At 38.1% G+C, this 22,079-nt stretch overlaps 3 protein-coding genes across 3 annotated transcripts; 1 reads left to right on the top strand and 2 right to left on the bottom strand.

Annotated features, from left to right (window-relative positions):
• Window positions 1-301: 301 nt before the first annotated feature.
• LOC109010497 lies at window positions 302-5,041 on the bottom strand. Its single transcript, XM_018991355.2, has 2 exons — window positions 4,815-5,041; window positions 302-713 (listed from the first exon to the last, which is right to left on the bottom strand). The coding sequence occupies exons 1-2, from the start codon at window positions 5,039-5,041 to the stop codon at window positions 302-304; spliced, it is 639 nt and encodes a 212-aa protein (XP_018846900.2).
• A 4,268-nt stretch (window positions 5,042-9,309) lies between these two features.
• On the bottom strand, window positions 9,310-12,233 carry LOC109010467 (uncharacterized GPI-anchored protein At5g19250-like). Its single transcript, XM_018991315.2, has 2 exons — window positions 11,968-12,233; window positions 9,310-10,083 (listed from the first exon to the last, which is right to left on the bottom strand). The coding sequence occupies exons 1-2, from the start codon at window positions 12,056-12,058 to the stop codon at window positions 9,578-9,580; spliced, it is 597 nt and encodes a 198-aa protein (XP_018846860.1). The 5' UTR covers window positions 12,059-12,233; the 3' UTR covers window positions 9,310-9,577.
• Window positions 12,234-13,150: 917 nt separating this feature from the next.
• Window positions 13,151-20,700, top strand: LOC109010468 (glucose-1-phosphate adenylyltransferase large subunit 3, chloroplastic/amyloplastic). Its single transcript, XM_018991316.2, has 15 exons — window positions 13,151-13,531; window positions 14,775-14,888; window positions 14,998-15,171; window positions 15,389-15,481; window positions 16,756-16,839; window positions 16,937-16,992; window positions 17,460-17,553; window positions 17,747-17,859; window positions 18,074-18,146; window positions 18,337-18,417; window positions 18,890-18,976; window positions 19,182-19,286; window positions 19,598-19,704; window positions 19,811-19,871; window positions 20,418-20,700. Exons 1-15 carry the CDS (start codon window positions 13,298-13,300, stop codon window positions 20,517-20,519), a joined length of 1,578 nt encoding a protein of 525 aa, XP_018846861.1. The 5' UTR covers window positions 13,151-13,297; the 3' UTR covers window positions 20,520-20,700.
• Window positions 20,701-22,079: the final 1,379 nt, after the last annotated feature.

The raw sequence follows: 22,079 nt of genomic DNA, 5'->3' as shown, positions 1-22,079 counted from the left end.
TGTCTTTCATAAAAAATATAGATTTTGCAAAATATCTAAGGGTAAAACCTATTCAGATACTGGATGTTCCAAGGGTGCTGCAACTCATTTCCCTAATTGTCTTTTAGGTGGTTGGAACCCGGTCTATTGGTGGTGATGACCACATACGGTTCTTTCCATCACAGGCCAAGCTTCCCCTCATCTTGGGTTGTCACTCTCGTTTCCTTGAGTACCAAGTCGCATACTTTAAAAGACCTGGGCTTAACCCGCATGTTGAAGTAACACTCAGTTTTCCTTTTGTTGAGGGTGTTCTAGATCTCACCTATTCCCCCTTTTCCTCTAGTAGATCGAGGTGTTCCTCGAGTGCCTCGTTGTTTTCAGCTTGGTTAAAGTAGCTGGTCCAGTATATGGGCAGGCCGACTTCTACAGGAGCAACTGCTTCGTTGCCAAAGGCCAAGGTGAATGGTATCTCGCCTGTTGGGGTCTTCACAGTTGTCCTATAGGCCCATAGGACTCCTGGGAGCTCCTTCGTCCATTCTCCCTTTTTTATGCCGAACTTCTTTCTTAAGATCCCGAGGAAGGACTTGTTTGTTGACTCTACTTGTCTGTTGGCTTGTGGGTGTCCTGGTGACGAGTATTTTACTTGGATGCCCAACTCCTTGTACCATTCTTTGTAATGCTTCGAGTCGAACTGCTTCCCGTTGTCAGAGACTATACTATTAGGAATGCCAAACCTACACACGATGCTCTTCCAAATAAATCTGGTAATGGTCTTTGTTGTTATGGTTGCGAAGAGCTCTGCTTCTGCCCATTTAGTGAATTAGTCTACTGCGACGACTATATGTTTTACCCACATTTCCCTGACGGAAAGGAACTAACCAGATCAACCCCCATTGGGCAAATGACCATGGGGCAGTAATAGAGAGCAGTTTAGCAAGTGAATAGTGTGGAACAAAGTTTTGAATACCGTTTCGGTGACTGTTTCAATCAAGGCACTAGAACGAAATATTTTGGTACCGATACCATTTCAGATAAATATTTCTATACTGGTACTGTTTCGATACCGGTACCGTTTCGGAATAGTATATACATGGATAAATTATATATATATATATATATATATATATACACACACAAACTATATTCCAAAATAATAATAAAATAAATCATAAACTCAATAATACTTCTCACTACAAGTCTTAAATTTTAACAACACACATACTTGTAAAACTAAATAAGTTCTCAATCCAACTATTAAAATAAAATCACTCATCTTCATCAAAAAGAAAATAAGGATTAACATTCGAAATGTTATTCAAAATATTTTCATCAATGTCACCATCACCATCAACGTCACCATCATCATCATCTTCCAAATTTAGTGAGCTTAATGGCTCCTCAATACTTGCCCAATCCAAGTCTTCTCCATCAATAAGCTCAGAGTCTTCACCCACCTCATTCTTCTATCAAGTCAATATTTTCAAGATTGATTGGATCCAAAGCATCTTTTTTTTAATATATATATATATTTTATGTTCTTGTCAAAATAAATGTTAAACATAAGTGAAAATGTTATATATTTTTCAACAGTAAAAAATATTAGTATTGTAAAGTTATAATGAACAAATACTAAATCCTTCAAATGTTTTTGCTCTAATCTATTTCTCTTTTTCGAATGAATAAACTCAAATGTGCTCTAATTTCTTTCACATTCAGTTGCACTACAACATTGTCTTAGTACTCAAACTGCAAACTTTTAAAGCGTTGGAACCTTGTGACCAAAATTAGTCCACTATGCAATTATAAATTATAAATTAAATGCAAATAAAAAAAATAAAGAAAAAAATAAAGTACAAATTCACACTATTTAATAAGTGATATTGATAAATGATAATACCTGGATTAATTTTGTCGCGCCAGCGGATTGTTAAAGAATGTCCAAAATCGCCTTCTGCATTCTTATACAATTTATGTTCTTTAATGATCTTGTCTTGATTATCGAGATCAAGATCCATCCTCATAACACAAGTTATAAACCCTCTTGCAATATCATTTTTATTTTTAAAGCAATAGTTATAGTAAATTGCAGGGTTAAGAAAACAACCCGCCGCATGTAATGGACTGTGAAGCTGCTTATCCCAACTAGCATCAATGATCCTGATGAATGGACTGAATATAGTAACTTTGTTATTGCATCTCGTTTTTTATGTTCTCTTTGACTCTTTCCATTGCATCATACAAGTGTCCCATTGCAGGGTTCTTTTCCTCGTCGACAAGTCGTAGAACTCAAACCAAAGACTTACAAACTTTCATAATAAATAAACTTTGAGCCCAAAACTCTTTGTCTTCTAGAACAATCTTGGCTATCTCATTCCCTACGTTGCTTTTAGAATGACATGATACAATTCATTTATCACAAGTAAACATTTGTTTAAACTTTTTCCTAAACAAAAGTAAGCATTGGATACTTAAAACATTTGTTGCAAACCTTGTGATTGCAGGACGACATAAATCCCGACTTTTGGTGAAGTATTTTCTCATCAAAGCCAAAACCCAAGCATGGCTATAGATGAACTTCATTATCTTTCTTGCCTTTTTTATAGTTTCATCAATAATAGGAAAATGCCTAGAATCAAAAAAATTTTCCAACATCAAATCTATACAATGAGCTGCACAAGGGGACCAGAAGAAAGAGCCATACCTCTGCTGTAACGTTTTTCTTGCAGCTTTATAACTTGCATCATTGTTCGTTATGAACTGTACAAGATTCTCAACTCCAACTTCTTGAACTATTTCATCAAAGATGTTAAATAATGTTTCAGAATCTTTTTTAAAGTCTAATGTATCAATAGACTTCAAGAATATTGTACCTTTTGGGCAATAAACTACAGGGTTGATGATTGGTTATTGCCTTTGGTTTATCCAACCATTTGCCATTAGTGAACAACTAGTCTCATTCCAAATATTTTTAATTTTTTGCAAATAATTTTGAATCTCATTCACATAACTCTTTAACAAATTTAATCTCAACTCATATAAAGAATGACTCTTGAATCCTGGCCCGATGGAAGCAATGACATCTATAGCTGGTTGATAAAACTTGGATTAAGCTGCATTGAAATGTAGATTAACATCATACCACCAGTGTGCTACAACCATCTTTGCTTTATTAATCATCTCCTTCGAACACATATCACTCTTAATGGAAGGTTGAGACCTAGGAGTTGCTCTTGGGGCAAAAAAATCTACTCAATCCCCCCACTGACTTTCCACTTCCACATTCTTTTTCCTTCCCTTTACTTTTTAAATTCTGATAGTGTCCCTCAATATTATCATCAATATTATTATCATCAAATGTTGAATCTACATGGCCTCCAATCTTTGAGTTTATTTTTCTTTTTTTTTTCTCTTTACTTTTTTTCATTTCATTAAGCAGCTCCTTCATTTGCCATTTTACATCATCAGAAACCTTTTTACATGCCTTTACATTGCCTGAAATCCTAGTTAGATGATACTTCAACCGAGTGATTCTGCCACCTCTAATTAGTTTATTACAATAGACACATTCAATATTATTTCTTGCCCCTGGCACTACAAGTGCATGGGCTCATGCTGGATCTTCTGGTCTCGCAAGGGTAAGTGTTGTAAATGTAGCACTGGTTGATTGACAATTAGACATTTTTATACTACTATATAATAACTCATAATTCAACACTTATTCAAATTCAAGTATTCAACACTTAACAGATGCATGTAAAAGTAAAACGGTAAAACTATTGGAGATGAGTAGAATCTCTTTTCTGGGAGAATTTTTTGAGAACTTCAGAATTCAGATTGTTAAGCAAGCAAGAAAAAGAAAATGGTGAAACTTTTGTTTTATTTTTTGTTTTATAGGTAGGGAAGGAGTGGGTAATCATTCCTTGTTTTCTTTTCTATTGATCATTATTACTATGTTTAATTAAAATTCTATATGGGTAGACCGTAGGACATTAATCCATAATGCACACAAAGTCATGTCCATACAACTAGCTAGGCCTCAAAATAAACTTAACATAATTTATCAAATGGATTCAAAAATCATAATACGAATTAACCTATTAATCGATTTCTCCCAGTGGCTTTTCAAAAATCAGAGTCCAGACATAGGAAATAATCAACAGAGAAAATGACTAAAAATTAGAGGAAAATCCGAAAATGCATACCTTCAGGAGCCTGCGTCTTTGGTGGAAGGAGAGGTCTCGAGCTTGGACTTGGAGCCTTGGAAGTTGGATTGTTGGAAGCTTGGATGATGGATCCCTTGAGGCTTGAGTTGCTGCTGCGTAGTGCGTAGGCCAAAAGAAAAAAAGGAAGATGAAAAGAAGTTAAGAACACACACGGCGAGATCCAGACCAAAGAAGAAGAAAAGAAAAAAATCCTAAAGACTTAAATGTCGTAAATGCCCCTGCACTTTTACTTAAATCACAAAAATGCCATAGGCCCATAAATCCATTCAGAATTTCATATTTCAGTACTGGGCGAAATGGCTATTTCGGCTGAAATCTGGCATACTGGCCAAAACACCCCGATACGGCCGGTAAAAAACAACAAGCTTCCCTATACTGGCTATGCCACATAAACGAAATATTTCGGCCGTACCAGACGATACGGTACGAAATTCAAAACTTTGGTGTGGAATGGGAGCATAGACCTGGCACTGAGTGCACTGTTTTGCAAACTATTTGGTGTCGCTTAAGGCATTGAGCCAATAGTAGCTCACTCTAAGGGCTTTCCTTGCTAAAGCCTTTTCACCCAAATGGTTGCCTTAGATGCTTTCATGTATTTCTGCCAAGACATACTGCACTTCCTCGGGCAAGATGCACCTTAGCAGAGGGGTGGCAAAGCCCTTCTTGTACAGGATTCCATCAACTTTAACAAATCGTGTTGCATTCCTTCTAACTTTCCTTGCCTCCTCCTTCCCTTCCGAATGTTTTCCTGTATCTAGGTATTCCGATATTTCCTTCGCCCACTCTGGCCCCGAGGGTGCAACATGGTTCACCTGTGCTCCAATTGTTAGGATCTCCATCACCCTCCTTTCTACTTCCCAAGGTAGGTCCGTTCATCCCTTGCAAAGACGACTTTGGCTAGCCTATCTGCTATTGCATTTTCTGCCCTTGGTACTTGCTCAAGACTAAAATAAGTGAGCTGGTTGCGGATTTTTAGCACCCAAATTAGGTATTTTTTCAGTCTTTCCCTTTCATGGCGTAAACCCAAGTTACTTGGTTTACTACTATTTGACAGTTGGCTTTGGCTTCGATCTCGCTGGCACCTAGAGCCTTCGCAATTGAGAGTCCTGCTATTAGGACCTCATAATCGGCTTCATTATTGGTGGTCTTGAAAGTAAGCGTGGCCATGTAGTAATACTCTTGACCTGCCTTGCCAATGATGTAGATCCCTATACCTCATCCCTTCTGGCAGGCGGATCCATCAACAAACACTACCAGGGTTGGTTGGGATGCGCCATTTCAATATCCGGCAGAAAATCGACGAATTCAGCAACAAAGTTTGCTAAGGCTTGCCCATTTACTACACTTCTGGGTACATAGTCGATATCAAACTCACTGAGCTCCATCGACCATGTGACCAATCTTCCTGAACTATCTGGCTTCTATAGTATTCTGCCGAAAGGGTGCTCTATCAGTACTTTTATTGGGTGGGCCTGAAAATACGGTCGTAACCTCCTAGCGGCTGTCATCAGTGCAAATGCCAACATTTCTATCTACGGGTACTTGATCTTGGTGCCTCTTAATGCACGACTAATGTAATATACCGATGCTTGTGTTGCTTCATCTTCTTTGATTAAGATTGTTGAGACGGCGGGGGGGATGCCAGGTACATATATAAAATGTCTCCTTGATTGAGTTATTTTAATAGAGGCAAGTTGGCCAGATATTGCTTTAGCTCTTGGAAGGCTCTGTCGCATTCCTCAATCCATGGGTGTGCTTTTCGCAAGACCCTAAAGAAAGGAAGACACTTGTCCGTAGACCTCAATACGAATATATTCAAGGCGGCTTCGACACCATATTTAAGATGGCATCGATCTTTTCGGTGTTTGCCTCAATACCTCTCCTAGAGACAATGAAGCCCAAAAACTTTCCCGAGTTGACCTTGAAGGCACACTTAGCTGGGTTCAACTTCATCTTGTATTTGAGCAGCACCGTGAAGGATTCTCTGAGGTCTGCTAGGTACTGGGCAGGTTTCTTACTCTTCACTAGTAAGTCATTGACGTACACCTTCATAGTCTTCCCAATTTGATGCTTGAACATACGATTGACCAGCCTTTGATAGGTCACCCCAGCGTTCTTCAAGCCAAAAGACATCACTCGATAACAATAAAGGCCTCTGTTGGTGATGAATGTCGGGATCTCACTGAGATTCAAAATTCTTTGCTTATGAAGTTTGCTTGGAAATTAATTAAAGGAGGTACGTTGTGGTCCAATTTCTTTGCCTCTAAATATGTGGGTAATGCGCATTTGATTTCGGTTATTTCATTGGGGCAAGGATCTTTGTTTTGGAAGGGCATCATGCGGCTTTTTCCAAGTGTTGTCTGCAATTCGAGGTGGCTCATTAGGTGTGGACAGGTGAGTTTGTAGATTGATAATTGGCTAGGAGATGGGCCGTTGTCAATGGAGAATTCAATGGTGGGGGATGCGAATCTAAAGGTGAGTGAGGTGATAGAGGATATAGGACCAAATTATGAGTTATTAAGGGAAATCGCTCCTGAAGAAGTGGGGGAGAAAATCAGACGTTCTGGACTTTGGGTGCGTCAAGGTGAGGATTTATGTGTATGGAAACATTCGATTGACAGAGAGTTTACAACGAAATTAGCTTGGGAGGTGACTCGAATACATGGCCCGAATTTTACTTGGAGGAAATGGTTATGGCAAGACTTTGTGCCGAAAAAGATGTCTTTCATGTGCTGGAGAGCTCGATGGAAAGCAATACCTGTTGATGATATTATTCGAAGTCTCGGAATTCCAGTTCTATCAAAATGCAGCTGATGTGTGCGCCCGCAAGTTGAGACCTTGAATCATATTCTTTGTGAGGGAGATGGAGCTAAAAAAGTTTGGAAGTATTTTGCATATGCTTGTTGACTTCGGCTATCGCATATTAGAAATTGGGAAGGGATGATGTCTTTTTGGTGGGAGCATTCAACGAGATCTTCACAAGTTGGATGGACTCATGGAATCCTTCCAATTATCATATCGTGGGCACTGTGGAAGGCTAGATGCTCAGCTCGAATAGAGAGCAGCATGTTCGAAGCAGGGGCTATCATGCAAGTTGTTAAAATTTCTCTAAGGGACATCACAAGCAGTTTCTGGAAGTTCCAAAGGATGGGTATTCATGATCCGTTAGTGATGCAGGAGTTAAATTGTCCTATTGTACCGGTTTATGCGAAGAAGCGCCTAGACCAGTTGTGTGGACTCCGCCAAAGGTGGGAAGGATTAAATTAAATGTGGACGAAGGATCGTGCGGGAATCCGAGATTGTTGGGTGGAGGTGGTATTATTCGTGATTCACAAGGAAGAGTGATAATTGGGTTTGCACATGTTTATGACCAAGCAACAAATACAATTGCGGAGTGTAGAGCTCTACTTGATGGCCTCCGTTTATGCCGATCTTTAGGTCTGAGAGATTTATTGGTAGAATCGATTCAAGTGTGGTGATTGGGTGGTTAGCGTCGGGGGTGTGTAAATATTGGTTTTTATGGGACTTTTGGGAGGAAGTGAATGAGCTTGTTAGTGTTCTTAATGTTCATTTTCGGCATATTTTTAGATAAACAAATATAGTAGCAGATTTCTTGGCAAAAGGAGGGACTAAATGTAGAATTTTGAATTTTGGACAAGAATTGATGCAAGGTCATATTCGGGGCTTAGTCCGTATGGATAAATTGGGTATTCCTTATATTCGCATTGATGTAATTTTCTGGTTTGTGTTGGCACTTGTAAGTATGGTTGGTCCTCCACCTCAGTGAGGGATTCTTAATAATAAGATGTCTGACCTCGGCATTTATATATATAAATATATATATATATATATAAAGTGAATGTCATTTTCTCTTCATCCACCTTATTCATCCAAATCTGATTGTATTTCGAATACGCATCCATGAAGCTCAAAACTTTGTGTCCTGTCGTAGCGTTTACAATGATATCGATTCGTGGCAGTGGGAAACTGTCTTTGGGGCAGACTTTGTTGAGGTCAGTGAAGTCTACACATATTCTCCACTTCCCGTTAGCTTTCTTAACAAGTACTACGTTGGAGAGACATTATGGGTGGTATGTTTCCTTTATAAACGTCGCGGCCAAGAGACTGTCTATCGCCTCAGCTATGGCCGTGCACTTCTCCATACTGAATGATCTTCTCTTTTGGCATACCTTTTTGGCCTCCGGGTTGATGCACAACTTGTACTCTATGACAACGTTGTCAATCCCTAGCATATCTTCGTAGGTCCAGGCGAACACATCTCGATGTTCGATCAACAACTATTTCAATGTCTCTCTGTGTTTCGGCGGGAGCCTCGTCCCGACCCTTATCGTGGTGTTTGAGAGTTCCGAATGTAAGGTTACTATTTCTAGCAGTTCATTTGCTTCAGCCTGTATTAAGTTGTTCTCATATCTTGATTCTATGTCTTGGCCAACTTTTACCATGGGCGGGGGCATCGACCTTTTGTCCAAACTGTCCGCGACACACGCTACGAGTATATAAGTAAAAATGCATTATCTGTTACCTTTAGATGTTATTTATAGAGGTGTTGAGGACATAGATAGGCAGTAGTTATCCCGTAATAAGTGGACGAGATAATCATCATGATCTATCAGTGTTATCACATCACACGATTAGGCTCATGGGTCACGTGGACTCTTGGACAGTGAGTCCTCCAGTCTTAAGCCCATAGGCTGAACCTGTCCTCTAGTCGTGGACTTATTGCCAAGGGACCTAAATATCCCTTCTAGAACCACTTCTGAACAAGTTGAGCACGCTTTAGGTGTCCCTGCCATTATCAGTCAAGTCTGTTCACTTCCTCTTTACATTTGCCCCCTCATTCAACTCACTTTTCGAGAGAATTAATTATCACCAATTCAATCTAGGAATAGATAAAAACAAAAGCTGCAAATTGGGTTTATCAGCGGTCGCAATCATAGTCCGATGCAGCTAATTAGGTATCGGGATCAGCCTGCGGTCCAGTAAATCATTTAGGTGCCATATCAGTAACTGCAGGGTGAACATAAGTCGAAGTTTTCGCACAAAGTCGGGATGATTAGAAGAAGAAGAAGCATCAAAGACAGGAGGATAAAAAGAAAACATCACGCAATGACCATAATTAATTAGCTGTCCCGTCCAACATTCTACCATCTAGCACCACATGGCAGATCAACAGATGTAGGAATGAGTACGTATTTTCACTGTAAAATAGGCTGTATTCCGTAATTCTTTCACTCTTTCCCTCTCTCTGTTGGAAATTAAGAAGATTCGTGTATTGTAAGTTTATAACGTGGCCAATTGATCAATAATTCTCCAATAACTGCCAAGAAATGAAAGGTCAATGGCCATCGTCTTATTTACAGCAGCAAAATAGAAACCATCAGCAAAAACAGCAAGTGGTGGATCAAATCAACCCTGGAAACCAAACTGGCAGCATTAGTTGAAGGAACAAAGCTTCCAGTGGATGTGTTTGTGGTCAGAACAACAACAATCCAATTTTTTTCAGACCCAATCCCTGCTCCTGTGTACTTAGTGTCATTGAGATTTCCTGAATATTGAGACTTTGTGAAGTTGGAGAGGACAAGGTTTGGCTCCAGGTTGGGTACGCAAGCAGGCATTATGGCCCCATCCTGCGTGTTGGAGAAATTCAAATGGCATTTGGCTAAAAGGTTAGGGTAGTCAGAGAATTGAGGTTCGGTGCCTGGTATTGTGTTGGAGCCAGTGGTGTTTGTACAGGGTTGATTCTTGAATTTGTCAGCTATCTCATCAGCAAGGCACTCTGCATTGTCATTATGTGGTAGAGCTGTCAAGTTCAGGGATGCTCGATAGCTGTTGATGCCTTGAAGAAGAGTATCATCCTCATCTGCAGATAAATGGTGAGTTTAGGAAATTCAGTGTCCATACATTAAGAGGGAGAGAGAGATCCATGATTCAAGTACTCTGTGGAATACCCAAGGCAATTCACACTAAATTGGTGTTAGAAATTACCACCATTATATCTATTCCCAAAATGTCTATGTTGCAGCTAGCTTGAAATATACAATTCTATGAACAATTTCGGTTGCACTGAACATTTCACAGCGCAGTTCTCCGACTCTTACATTAACGCTTCCTTTTTCTATATTTATTTTTTTGAGCAACTTCCGATTTGTTTCATTTGCCAGTAATGTTCAGTATAAACGTTTTGGCATTTTTTGGGGGGTAAGTGGAAAGGATGTGGTGTTCCATTCTGGCAAGTGAAGCTTAGAAGACCAAGGCTTTGAAAGTCCTAAAAATGGATGCCTGATTAATGAAGGCTTTATCTTGTTCCCATACGATCTCATTTATACATTTACATTATAGTATAAAGAATTTAGGTGAAACAAAACAGCAGGTAAGAGACACAGAAGTACTCATCTTTTGCCTTCCAAATTGGAACATATATCTGACAGATTGACACAGCCAAAAAGCAGTGAATGATCACAGGTCTCTTGAGAAAAATAGTAACAAGAAGAGCAAGCTCAGCTAAGAAATCATTTAACTTGAATTACATTAATATCTTCTTCATAAGGCTATGCTTTCAAGATCAAGCAGCAGTTTGACAACTTAGCCAAACTGGGTCCTCCAATATGGGCCTAACTGGTTCTACACCAAATATATTTCCGGGCCAGGCAAAACAAGTACTAGCCACTCTGTTCCACTTTGTCCTTTATAGAAGCAGTTTCACATTGGATTAGCACAGCAAACATGTTCTCAGAGAGCATGGAAACCAAATATATAGATTATGAATGTGCATGTTTCGCCAACTCACCCTATAGGGACAATACAACAGCTCCATGTAAAAATTACAAACCACAATGAGAAATAAATGATAAAGATACCGTCACACTGAGAAGTCTAATGGTGGGGGCACAAATAATTGCTATGAACTAAGCATACGATGAGATCCCAGTTAGGGAAAAAGTTGATCTTAATATATACCATACCGAAAAGGGGGCCAACACCTGTGAGGCCCTCCATTGTCACTTGAGTTTCCCCTTTTGCCTTTCTTGTGGCTTGGCATCTAATTTATGATTTAGGTTCTGATTCTAATGTTCATATAGAATACAATATAGTGAGCAATGGACATTGTAGGGTAAGAAAGCAATGAGTGATATATTAAGAAGCTCCCTTGGTCTTAAATTACACAATTTATTAGCAGAAAAATGATCCCCATGTTCATTTTCCCCTGATCTTCCTTTTCTTTTTCTTTTTCTTTTTTTTTTTTTTTATCAGTAAACAAAATTCCCTTGATCTTTTTATTTTATTTTATTTTATTACTTATAAAAAAAAAAAAAATGCCCTTGATCTTGGAGGAGACAAACACAATCCATCAGTCCATACATCACTAACTTAACTAAAACAATATTTAAACTGCAGCTCCTTTAGGTCTAAATCATGCGAGCGTAAGTCATACCTTTCACAAATTATCAAGCCAAGCAAACAAATTATCATCATTCATTGCAAAATATGACTAAAAAAGAAACATAAAATCAGCATCTAAACTCAGATCAATCAGCAATAATCAGACCTCGTCAGAATTGGGTTTCCAACAAAAAAGAAAAAAAAATAATGACAAAATGTTAAAAGCTCCTCAATCCCAAATGGCGATATCATAGAACAGAGTCAACCTCAGGGACTTGTGTAAAAATAATAAACGCATAGTCTAACGATTCCCGTATATGAAAGTTTACAAAAATAAATAAAGATTCATAAAAGAGGTGCTTACCATCACATTTGACTGGGTGATTCAGCAGGAGAATGGACGAAAGAAGTAAAGGGAAGAAGAGGAGGCGAAGAGGAGAGGACGCCATTACCATTGAAGTAGAAAACGGGGTGGTTGGAGGGGATGGGGGGTTTCAAACAAGTCGCAAAGGCAAGCAGTAGGAAGTTGCTTTCTATGAGGCGATTTTCTTGCTATTTCTTTCGAGAAGAAGCTAGGGAGAGCTGTCTGTCGTCGATAAAGACGCGCTAACTCACTGTTGATTTTCTTTTGAGTCAACACTCCAGCTTTCGTAATTAACTTTATTTAATGGGTTTTATGAGAATACGTCAGATATTATTAAAATATTTTATTATTATTTATTATTATTTAATATTTTATTATTATTATTATTTTATTATTTTTCATTAGAATAAATATAGATAGAAGTGGGAGCATCCATTTTATACACATGATTTGTCATCATGTAAATTACACATCTTTCCAAATGAATGTTGAGAATAATCAACTAGAAACAATCACGAAATGAGTGTAAAGTTTGTACTGCTATAATGACCTCTCTCTAACATTACTCTTTTCATTATTATTCACCGCCAAAACACAACCTTAATATTGAAGTTAGAGTTCAATGAGCTTTATTTATTTTTATCTTTTGAAAGCATCGGAGAGGATGTCTTTACAATGATAGCATGTGAGTTGCAAAGCCTCTCACACGCATCTACGTTCATATCAATGTTTTCACAGATACAATGGTTAAACGACTGCCACATCTAGTCGAATTCTCCATCTTTTTCTCTGTTATCCCTTAATTTCTCCCATCATGTAATAGGCCAATCTTCTTTTCGAACCCAATAAGCTTTTCTTTTACTTTGATGGCATTCACGACGCGGATTATCATTATTGTTTGATGTGATGTTTGATCCAAATCCAATGGCATTGTCCTCTTTCTCGCATAAAAATCAAGCATGTGCTGAGAAAATACAAATAACTAGAGCATGAGGGAATGATACATACCATCACGCTGAACCAAAAATCTCGAGGAGGCAGCACGCCAGCACCTATATATAGAATATTCCTTGCTTCGTAATTTCGTGCCAAGAGTGACCACGAATGGGTAATTACACAATTCGTTCGAGAGAGCCACAAAGACCCAAAACAAAACTGGTGGATGCAATTGATTTTGGATAGCGTGGCCCAATCCTCCAATAGCATGCATGTCATGGCGATCAAACTCACTCCCCTAGTTGCTCTGCTTGCACTCCCTTTTATAGCCCTTCACATTCGACCCTCTTCCGTTTAACCAATTTCCAACTTTCTCCTCGACTCTCCTACAAATATGGCGGTGGCGGCCGATGGCCGGATTTCCCTCTCAGCTGCCGGTAGGTTACGCGGGGCGACGGGTTTGGCTGGGAGGAACTGGAGGCTCGTAAAGTTTTGTGACGGAGAAATGATGGGGACGAAGCTGAATGTGACACGACGGCTGCAGCAAGGAGCTTGTAGCATTAACAACGTTAAGAAACATGTTTGCATGTCTCTCACAACTAATGTAGCAGCACCAGGCGAGTCCAAGGTGAGCTCTCTCAAGAACGCACGCACGCACGCACAAGCTTGCTCATTGTTATCTAGCTAGCACATAATACCACATACAGAGAAAAATATACCATTTTCCCGTAGTTAATATATATAACTTAATCCGATTGTGTTGCCATTGCAATGACCTGAATCTAACAGAGCCTACCTGATATTGTTTTCACAATTTTGAACGTGGCATATAAGAGTTACCTAGTTGGTGCATATATAATCTTTATCAGTCTGCGATTTAGCACAACATAGTTCAAATGTCTTCTGTTGATAGTTGGTTTTATGGCAACAACTAATGTGAATGGCCGAGTATTTCTGCGTTAACGCGTGCCTCTCCTCTTCTGTTCTACTTTTTGGTTTGGATTGATTAAACGCAACCCATCATCCACCCCACCATGCAATAGATCCTCAAGTACACTGCTTACTTCTGTGAGGATGAAAAGAATAAAAAAACAACCAACCAAACAAGCAAAGAACTTTATGCTCAGAGCACCCTTCTTTGCTTGGAAATATTTCTATAGTTCTTCTTTTCTCTTAGATATAAATCAGAGTAGAAATGTGTGATCCACGGTTGCAGTCAGGCGGCTCTTTTATCCTCTTAAAATGAGAATCGAATAAGTTAAAAAGAAAATGGCATTTTGGAATAGAAATTCCATGATATTATGCGGCCCAGCCCAGCATTGCTGTCAAAAAGAAAACATGTTGGATGAGAAATTCACAGCCAATTTTGGGCTGTTTTATTTTCCAGATATCTAAATGAGAGCCGCCTTTGGCCCAAGATAGAGACACATGACTCAGGAATGGGCATCTTATGCTTTTTTAGTTGATAATTTGAGATTCTCTTACATTATTTGTGCAAAACTCGAAAAACAAAATGACATATAGGAATCACCCTATTTTAACATCCATATACCGTGTCTTTTTCAAATTTAATTGTTTAATTTGAACAAATAATTAGAAATGATATTATTCAGCAAGAGTTATTTAATTCTCAAGTCGGTGTATAGAATACATAATTCACATTATTTAAATGGTAAAATTTAATTTATAAAATTTAAATTTTAAAATTTATCTTTCAAATCAAACCATATTATATAAATATTTAATTAAATACATTTTATACACCGAATATAATTTTTCATAATCGTGCCAACTTGCTAATCCTCCATAAAACGTAAAAAGAGAAGAATCAGGTTGATTTTTCCATATTAACTGTCGGACATAATTTGCAGTTGAGGAACCTAGAGATGGAAAAGCGGGACCCACGGACGGTTGTGGCAATTATTCTGGGAGGAGGAGCCGGCACCCGTCTTTTCCCACTCACTAAGCGCCGTGCCAAACCTGCAGTAAGCCCTCCTCTTCTTCACCAATTTTCATGTTTAATCAAAAGGTTTCATTTTTCTTTTTTTTTTTGAGGGGGGGATTTTTCTAATCATCGTACCAAAACTTTGACAGGTTCCAATTGGAGGAGCATACAGGCTGATTGATGTGCCAATGAGCAACTGCATCAACAGTGGGATCAACAAAGTGTACATTCTCACTCAGTTCAACTCGGCGTCGCTCAACAGGCATATTGCCCGCGCTTACAACTTTGGCAGTGGAATCACCTTCGGAGATGGCTATGTCGAGGTACATTTCGTCATGTTATTCCATGCATTTAACATGTTTTATCTATATGCATGGAGTTTAACCGTAAAGAACATTCTACGGATAATGTTGCATCATCTCACGCAAACTAGCCTGTTGAATGTCTAGAACGAACAAGGAAACACGCCAAAGAGAAAAGGGTGTGTGTTTTCTGGAAGAATTACTTGAAAAACGTACTTTTTGTTCGATTCCATGGCAGGTTCTTGCAGCCACTCAAACTCCAGGAGAGGAAGGTAAAAGGTGGTTCCAGGGCACGGCAGATGCTGTACGACAGTTCCATTGGCTTTTTGAGGTAACTGATGTTCACATTTAGTTATTGATGCGAAAACGGAGGTTAATTGGATCAATTGTAAAGACAGACTATCAATCTACTTATGAAACAGCCAGTCCAGCTGTGAGCTGTCCTTATTTTTGGTTCAATTATCGACTCCAGAAGTTGGAGAGTGAATCGCGTACTCGACATGAATAAATTTCTTCGTAATTTCCTCTCTTAGAGCGGAATAGTTTCGTAATCATGGCACCAAGTTTGATCGGTATTCAGTGCATAAAAAATCTGACTCCTGGATTCGCTGAAGTGATTGGGAATTACAGCCCCCGTTCAAAAATCTGAGACTGCAGGAAACTGATGGATACCTCTAGCCTCTAGGACTGTTGAATTCATTAATTTTCTTGTTTCATGATTGTTCTGGTGTGTCGTTTTGCCCCTTAAAACCAGATGTTTGTGCTTTGCTTGTTTTGCTTGATGAGTTTTGATAGTCGCAGCCTTCTGGACTTGGTGTTGAGCGATATAATTCGTTATTCATATAACAGAATGCAAAGCTGTTGTCAGAGGATACATTGAAACCATTGGAAGACACAAACATTCAAAGTTTCATGTACAACGTTCAGTCATTTAAAATTCAGCTTTCGGGGTTGGAATTTCAGTTGATAACTCAAACAGCATAAAATGAGTGTAAAGCTTTCCTTTACTCGCGATCTGTGAAGGGAAATTGGGGTGATTCACCACATCAGGGAACCCTTGTGCCTCCAAACATAGTCCTGCATGAGGTTTATAAACATATCCACCTTTTCACCCCGTTAGCCGTGTAAAACTGCATGCCTGGAGCATTTGTCCACAGCTCCAATATCCTTCCTGAGTTCTTATGCTTCACCAGTGCTGCCTGCTTGATCTCTCCACCATCAAGCTCATAGTTAATATCATAACCGTCAGGCAGCTTCTTAATCGTGCTGCTGAATCCTGATGGTGCGTGGTTTGAGGAAATCATATGGTGTTCCATTCACTCTGGCGTGATGTGGGAACCAAATATCTGGATTTTGTGGGACAAAATGTTGCCACTATTATGGCCCTCAGCTGTGAATACACAAAAATGTCCGCCATCACAAATACGTTTGATGGCTTCCTTTTCTGTGATGTCCCATTGATAATGATAGTCTATATGAGATATGAGAAAATAAAGAATTTCTTATAAAACCAATTCTACGGGCAATTCCAACCCTGACCATTTAAATATTCCTGCCCTGCCATTTCTTTCCATTTCATGACATCATATGCTTTCCATTCCATAGAATGCAAGGAGCAAGGATATTGAGGATGTGCTGATTCTTTCTGGGGATCACTTGTATAGGATGGACTACATGGACTTCGTTCAAGTAAGGCACTGCATGAAGTTCACTTAAACAGAGCTTTATTTCACTCATTTTCAGTCGATATATGCTTAGACACTTTGATTGATCTCTTCATTTGCAGAATCATCGAAACAGTGGTGCTGATATCACCATCTCTTCTATACCAATGGATGACAGGTATGTTATATTTGATCAAAGTTTCCCAAGTGGTTCAACTGCCTTGTTTAGATTCAACTCTCAATTCATCTCATCCCATCTAATCATTACATCTTTTCCAAACTTTCAAAACAAAATATAATAAACAATTCAAATTTTTTAAATCTCAAAACAAAAATAATATTAAAATATTTTATTCTAACAATATTTTATTCAACTTTCATCTCATCTCAACTCACTATCCAAACCTCCTAGACACTTGTAGCCAACCTAACTAAAATTGGCTTGACTGGTCATTTCCAATTAAAGACACCATGATAGTGTAGGTGCCTAAGCAGAGATGTTGAGTAGTTCAGGTTTTTGCGTATTTCATTGCTTGAACTTTTAACGTTGATGCCCACAATCACTGAAGTGCGCTTGTTATTTTCCTTTCCCAGTTCATAATAACTGTGCTTGGCCTTTATGATAATTTCCTCACTTGTTGATAGCCGTGCCTCGGATTTTGGTCTAATGAAGATAGATAACAAAGGAAGGATCCTTTCATTCAGTGAAAAGCCTAAGGGAGAGGACCTGAAGGCAATGGTAAGCCATTTTTATCGTTTCTCCTTTTTTTGATATTGTTTCTCCTGTTTTTGATATTGTTTCGAGCTTAGAAAAACATTGTTTGGTTAAGATGGCCTTTCCTGAATATTTGAATCTAGTCGGTAATTGTTGAAATCTGGAATTTGCGCCTTAAGAACTAGAATTATCATGGTAACTTCAATATATAATTCAGGCAGTAGATACAACAGTCTTGGGACTCACAAAGGAAGAAGCTCAGAAGAAACCTTACATTGCTTCCATGGGAGTGTATGTCTTCAAGAAGGAGATACTTCTGAATCTTTTGAGGTATCAAACACTTGAGAACTATTCATGAATTTCTCATGACAGAAGTAAGATTACATGAAGACTCCTTGAGCTAGCTCACATATAAGAATGGAATTGCATTTAATTAATCAAGCAAAAAAATTCTCCAACCCCCCCATCTCTATCTAGTGCACACACTCACGCACACACAAGAAGTGATCATAAAGACGAGGTGCTCTAATTATTCTTGACTCAGATGGCGATTCCCCACTGCAAATGACTTCGGTTCAGAGATAATCCCTGCATCAGCCAGAGAATTCTTCATAAAGGTCATTTCTGAGTGCTGAAGAACCTGTATTTCCAGACTGTTTGGCACGTGGATAGCATATCATATACACATATACACACTGATGAATAGAACAAATACATGTAGTCATCTACTTTGATATTCTCCAGCTCCCAGAGCGTTCAGTCTCCCTTTTTATTTATTCCAACAGATTTTTGTTTTTGTTTTTGCAGGCTTATCTTTTCAATGATTATTGGGAAGACATAGGGACCATCAGATCCTTCTTTGAGGCAAATCTTGCCCTCACAGAGCATGTAACTTCTATATATCACTCCTATTAAACTAGCTTCTAGGGCTCATGTCTGCTGCTTAAGGAATGAGGGGGACATAAATCCTGTGGTATGCAGACTGACTGAGTGGAATTTATAGCGACTCATCATTTTGAGCTATAACGGATATAGATAACTCAGTAAAACCTGCAAAAATAGCTATGTCCAATGCAGAATTATGTAGCTCTTGCCATGTTGCTCATATTTTTCATCCTGGTTTCAAAAAAGAAATACAAATAAGAAAGTAGAGTCCAACACTAACTTACAAATTAGATGTGGTAATCTGAGTAGTGGTAGTACTATCACGACCCTCTTGAACCATTAATCACAAATTCACTAAGATAGCTACCTCTTTATGACCATTTTAGTGTAAATAGCATGGTAGTCATGATTGGCGCTATCTTGTTTCAACAGAAATTCTTCGAGTGTCACACAGTGTCTTTCTTTGTACTTTCAGCCACCAAAATTCAGTTTTTATGATGCAGCAAAGCCAATGTATACATCAAGAAGAAACTTGCCGCCAACAAAAATAGATAATAGCAAGGTAAGTAAATCTCCGCCTTGAAGCTTTCAAATTGAGAAAATTATACAACCATTGCTAACAATGTTCAGTTTCTATTTCATCAGCTAAACTTTTAGGCAGTCAGGCATAGAACTAGCCTTTTTATCTTTTGGTTTCTTTCTTAGCACATTCCCCCTGCGTCTAGTCCTTGGAAGTATAACACTGCTGCTCATTCTCGTCGTCGCAGATAGTTGATTCGATTGTATCTCATGGAAGTTTCTTAACTGATTGCCTCATAGAGCACAGTGTTGTTGGTATCAGATCTCGAATAAACGCTAATGTCCACTTAAAGGTATGCCAGTAATTTCCATCATACATTACTCGATACTCGATAGTCGATAGCATATTTTACTTGAGATTGCAAGATAGAATGGTAAAGAAAATTTGAAAAAGCATCCTTTGAAATTTTCAAAAGCTCTCTCAACTGTTCCATTGATTGGTAGTTCTTGATCTTCCTGATTAAGATACCTAAAAAGTGCATCAATTTTCCTTGATTTAAACTGATTTCATGCAGAAAAACAATTCACATTTCTCTGTTTTGGCAATCCATGCTTCTGCTCTTTGTTTCTGAGATACAATTTTACTATGGCCAAATACATGCAGGATACTGTGATGCTTGGAGCTGACTTCTATGAAACAGAGGCGGAAGTGACATCAATTTTAGCTGAGGGAAGAGTTCCAGTTGGGATAGGAGAAAATACAAAAATCAAGTATAAACAGCTTAAATCCCTTGTACAAAAACATGCAAAAAATAATAGTATATTTCTTTTAGCATTTCTCTTCTTACTTGTGTCTTTTCTTTTTAATAATGTGCAGAGACTGCATCATTGACAAAAATGCCAGAATTGGGAAGAATGTTGTTATTGCAAACTCAGAGGTAGGAGACTTTTAAAGCCCAATTTGGATACAAAAATCCTCCCAACTCATTTCAACTCATCTCAACTGATCATTACAACTTTTCCAAATTCTCACAGTAAAAATAATAAACAATTCAACTTTTTCAAATCTCAAAACAATAATAATATTAAAAAATAATATTCTAAAAATATTTTATTCAACTTTCATCTCAACTCAATATCCAAACCTCCCCTAAAGTTGGTGGTGGTGACTCCACAATACATGAATTTTCAAATAGTCACTTTGTCTAATTCGTAATCAATCTCCAAAGATAATGTATCAAAAGATTAAAGAATGTCACCATCCATAATAATGAAATTTAGGATTTCAAATGCTTATAGTTGTAACTGTAAAGGTAAATGATAAAGACAGCCTTTGAACTCAGAAACATTCGTTTCAGTTCTCATTTTTCTCAGCCACAGAAGTAACCGCATAAATAATATACCAGTAAAGTCTTCAATCAATGAGCTTATGATTTTGTAGCTGTCCACCCTGCACTTAAGTTTCTGTTTATGTGGAATTTCAGGGAATACAAGAGGCTGATAGATCTTCTGAAGGGTTTTACATCCGTGCCGGCGTTACAGTCATACAAAAAAACTCGGTAATCCTAGATGGTTCTGTGATATAACAATCTGTCCATCCTCTTAAGCCTTTTTTTATTGGTTCGGATAGAAAGCAAGAGAGAACAACACTCGTGGTCATGTTTTCCACCATAACCATCAATGTAATGAAAACAAAGGAGATCAAAGCATGTGTCATTGGATGTGTTCAATCCTTATCCGTTTATGAAAGAGAGAAGTTTTTATCTATCTGAGAAACTTCTAACCTTCGTTTTCTTTTTGGATGAATAAACCCAACGTCATAGCTCCGTTTTAAAACATTCCAAATTCTTTATAAGAAAGAAAAGAAAAAATCTTATTAAGGTATGCTGAAGCTATACATGTTTCCTGCTGGGGGAAGAAAAGGGACTTGGAAATGAAACATTTGCCACTTAATTGGAAATCCCCAATAAGACAAGATTGTCGAGTTTTTTCACTGATATACATCAGTCACTATTCACCTCTACATCCTATACCTGATAGCTTTTTTCATTTTTTTTTTTTTTCATAATGTAAGGTAGTGAATAGTGACTGATAAGAAGAAATATTCATTTCTAATATGACTAGAATATCAAAGCAATACTTATAAAAAATTGTTTTAGACAGTCCTTTATAATATTTCAGTTAAGATGCTTTTCAATACAATGTTAACACAGAAGGAATTCGATCACTTGTTATGTAGATCTTGAAAAGGTAAACTGGTTTTTCGTCTTTCATTTATTTTTTGTTCTCTTTTAAAAAGATCACTTCAAACATACAACAGATTAAAAAAAAATGCAAAACCAAAAAGTGGCTTGTTGGGGCAAAGTTTTAAGACAAGCAAAATTCATAACTCATTTTGTTAATACCCATTTGAAGGTGCGTTATCACAAGATCCTATTAAGGCACCATGTATGCCGTAACATCCAGTTCATCAACAATTACCTTTAACATAGTGAGGTGTAACCAAAAGCCTATTGCGACATATATTATTGCTTACAAACTCATCGCTTCTTTGACACAAAGGTGGCACAGTTATGCAGATATATGGAGAAGCATATACAAGAAGAATAAGAAGCTTTTTTAAGTGAGTAAAATTTCATGATCTCTCCCCCCACCCCCCAAACAAAAAAAAAAATTCTCTGCTCCCACAACAGAAACAACTGCTTCTTACACCAATCGGCGTAAGCACAGAGCTTGTGGAAGGATTTCTGCTCCCACAACAGAAACCCTTCCACATAAAGTTCTCTGAATTGATTTTGTGAAAGCACACATTATAAAGTCAAGTAATTCATTCACTTGTCAAGATATGGCATCGGTTACATGAAAATATTGGTTGTCCATAAAGGAAATACATTGCAATATACTTCAGCTAGAAGCAACCATTATATTATAGAGAGCAATTTATCCAAAGATTCCCCAATCTGTTCCAGCTGAAAACCTTCATATGCTCTTCCAAACTAAACCAATTACAGAATTTTGTCCTTTGTCTCAAGCCAAGTTAGATAAATTCACACTGGTGCACCGAACATTTAGGGTATCACTTCCACCTACTGTATCTAAATGCATGTTTTCTTTTGGGTTTTTTTTTTTTTTGGGGTGTGTGCTCA

Source organism: Juglans regia, chromosome 7 (assembly GCF_001411555.2).
Source record: "Juglans regia cultivar Chandler chromosome 7, Walnut 2.0, whole genome shotgun sequence".
Taxonomy (NCBI): domain Eukaryota; kingdom Viridiplantae; phylum Streptophyta; class Magnoliopsida; order Fagales; family Juglandaceae; genus Juglans; species Juglans regia.
Note: the sequence above shows the minus strand (reverse complement) of the source record. Positions and strands in the feature narration are given on the sequence as shown.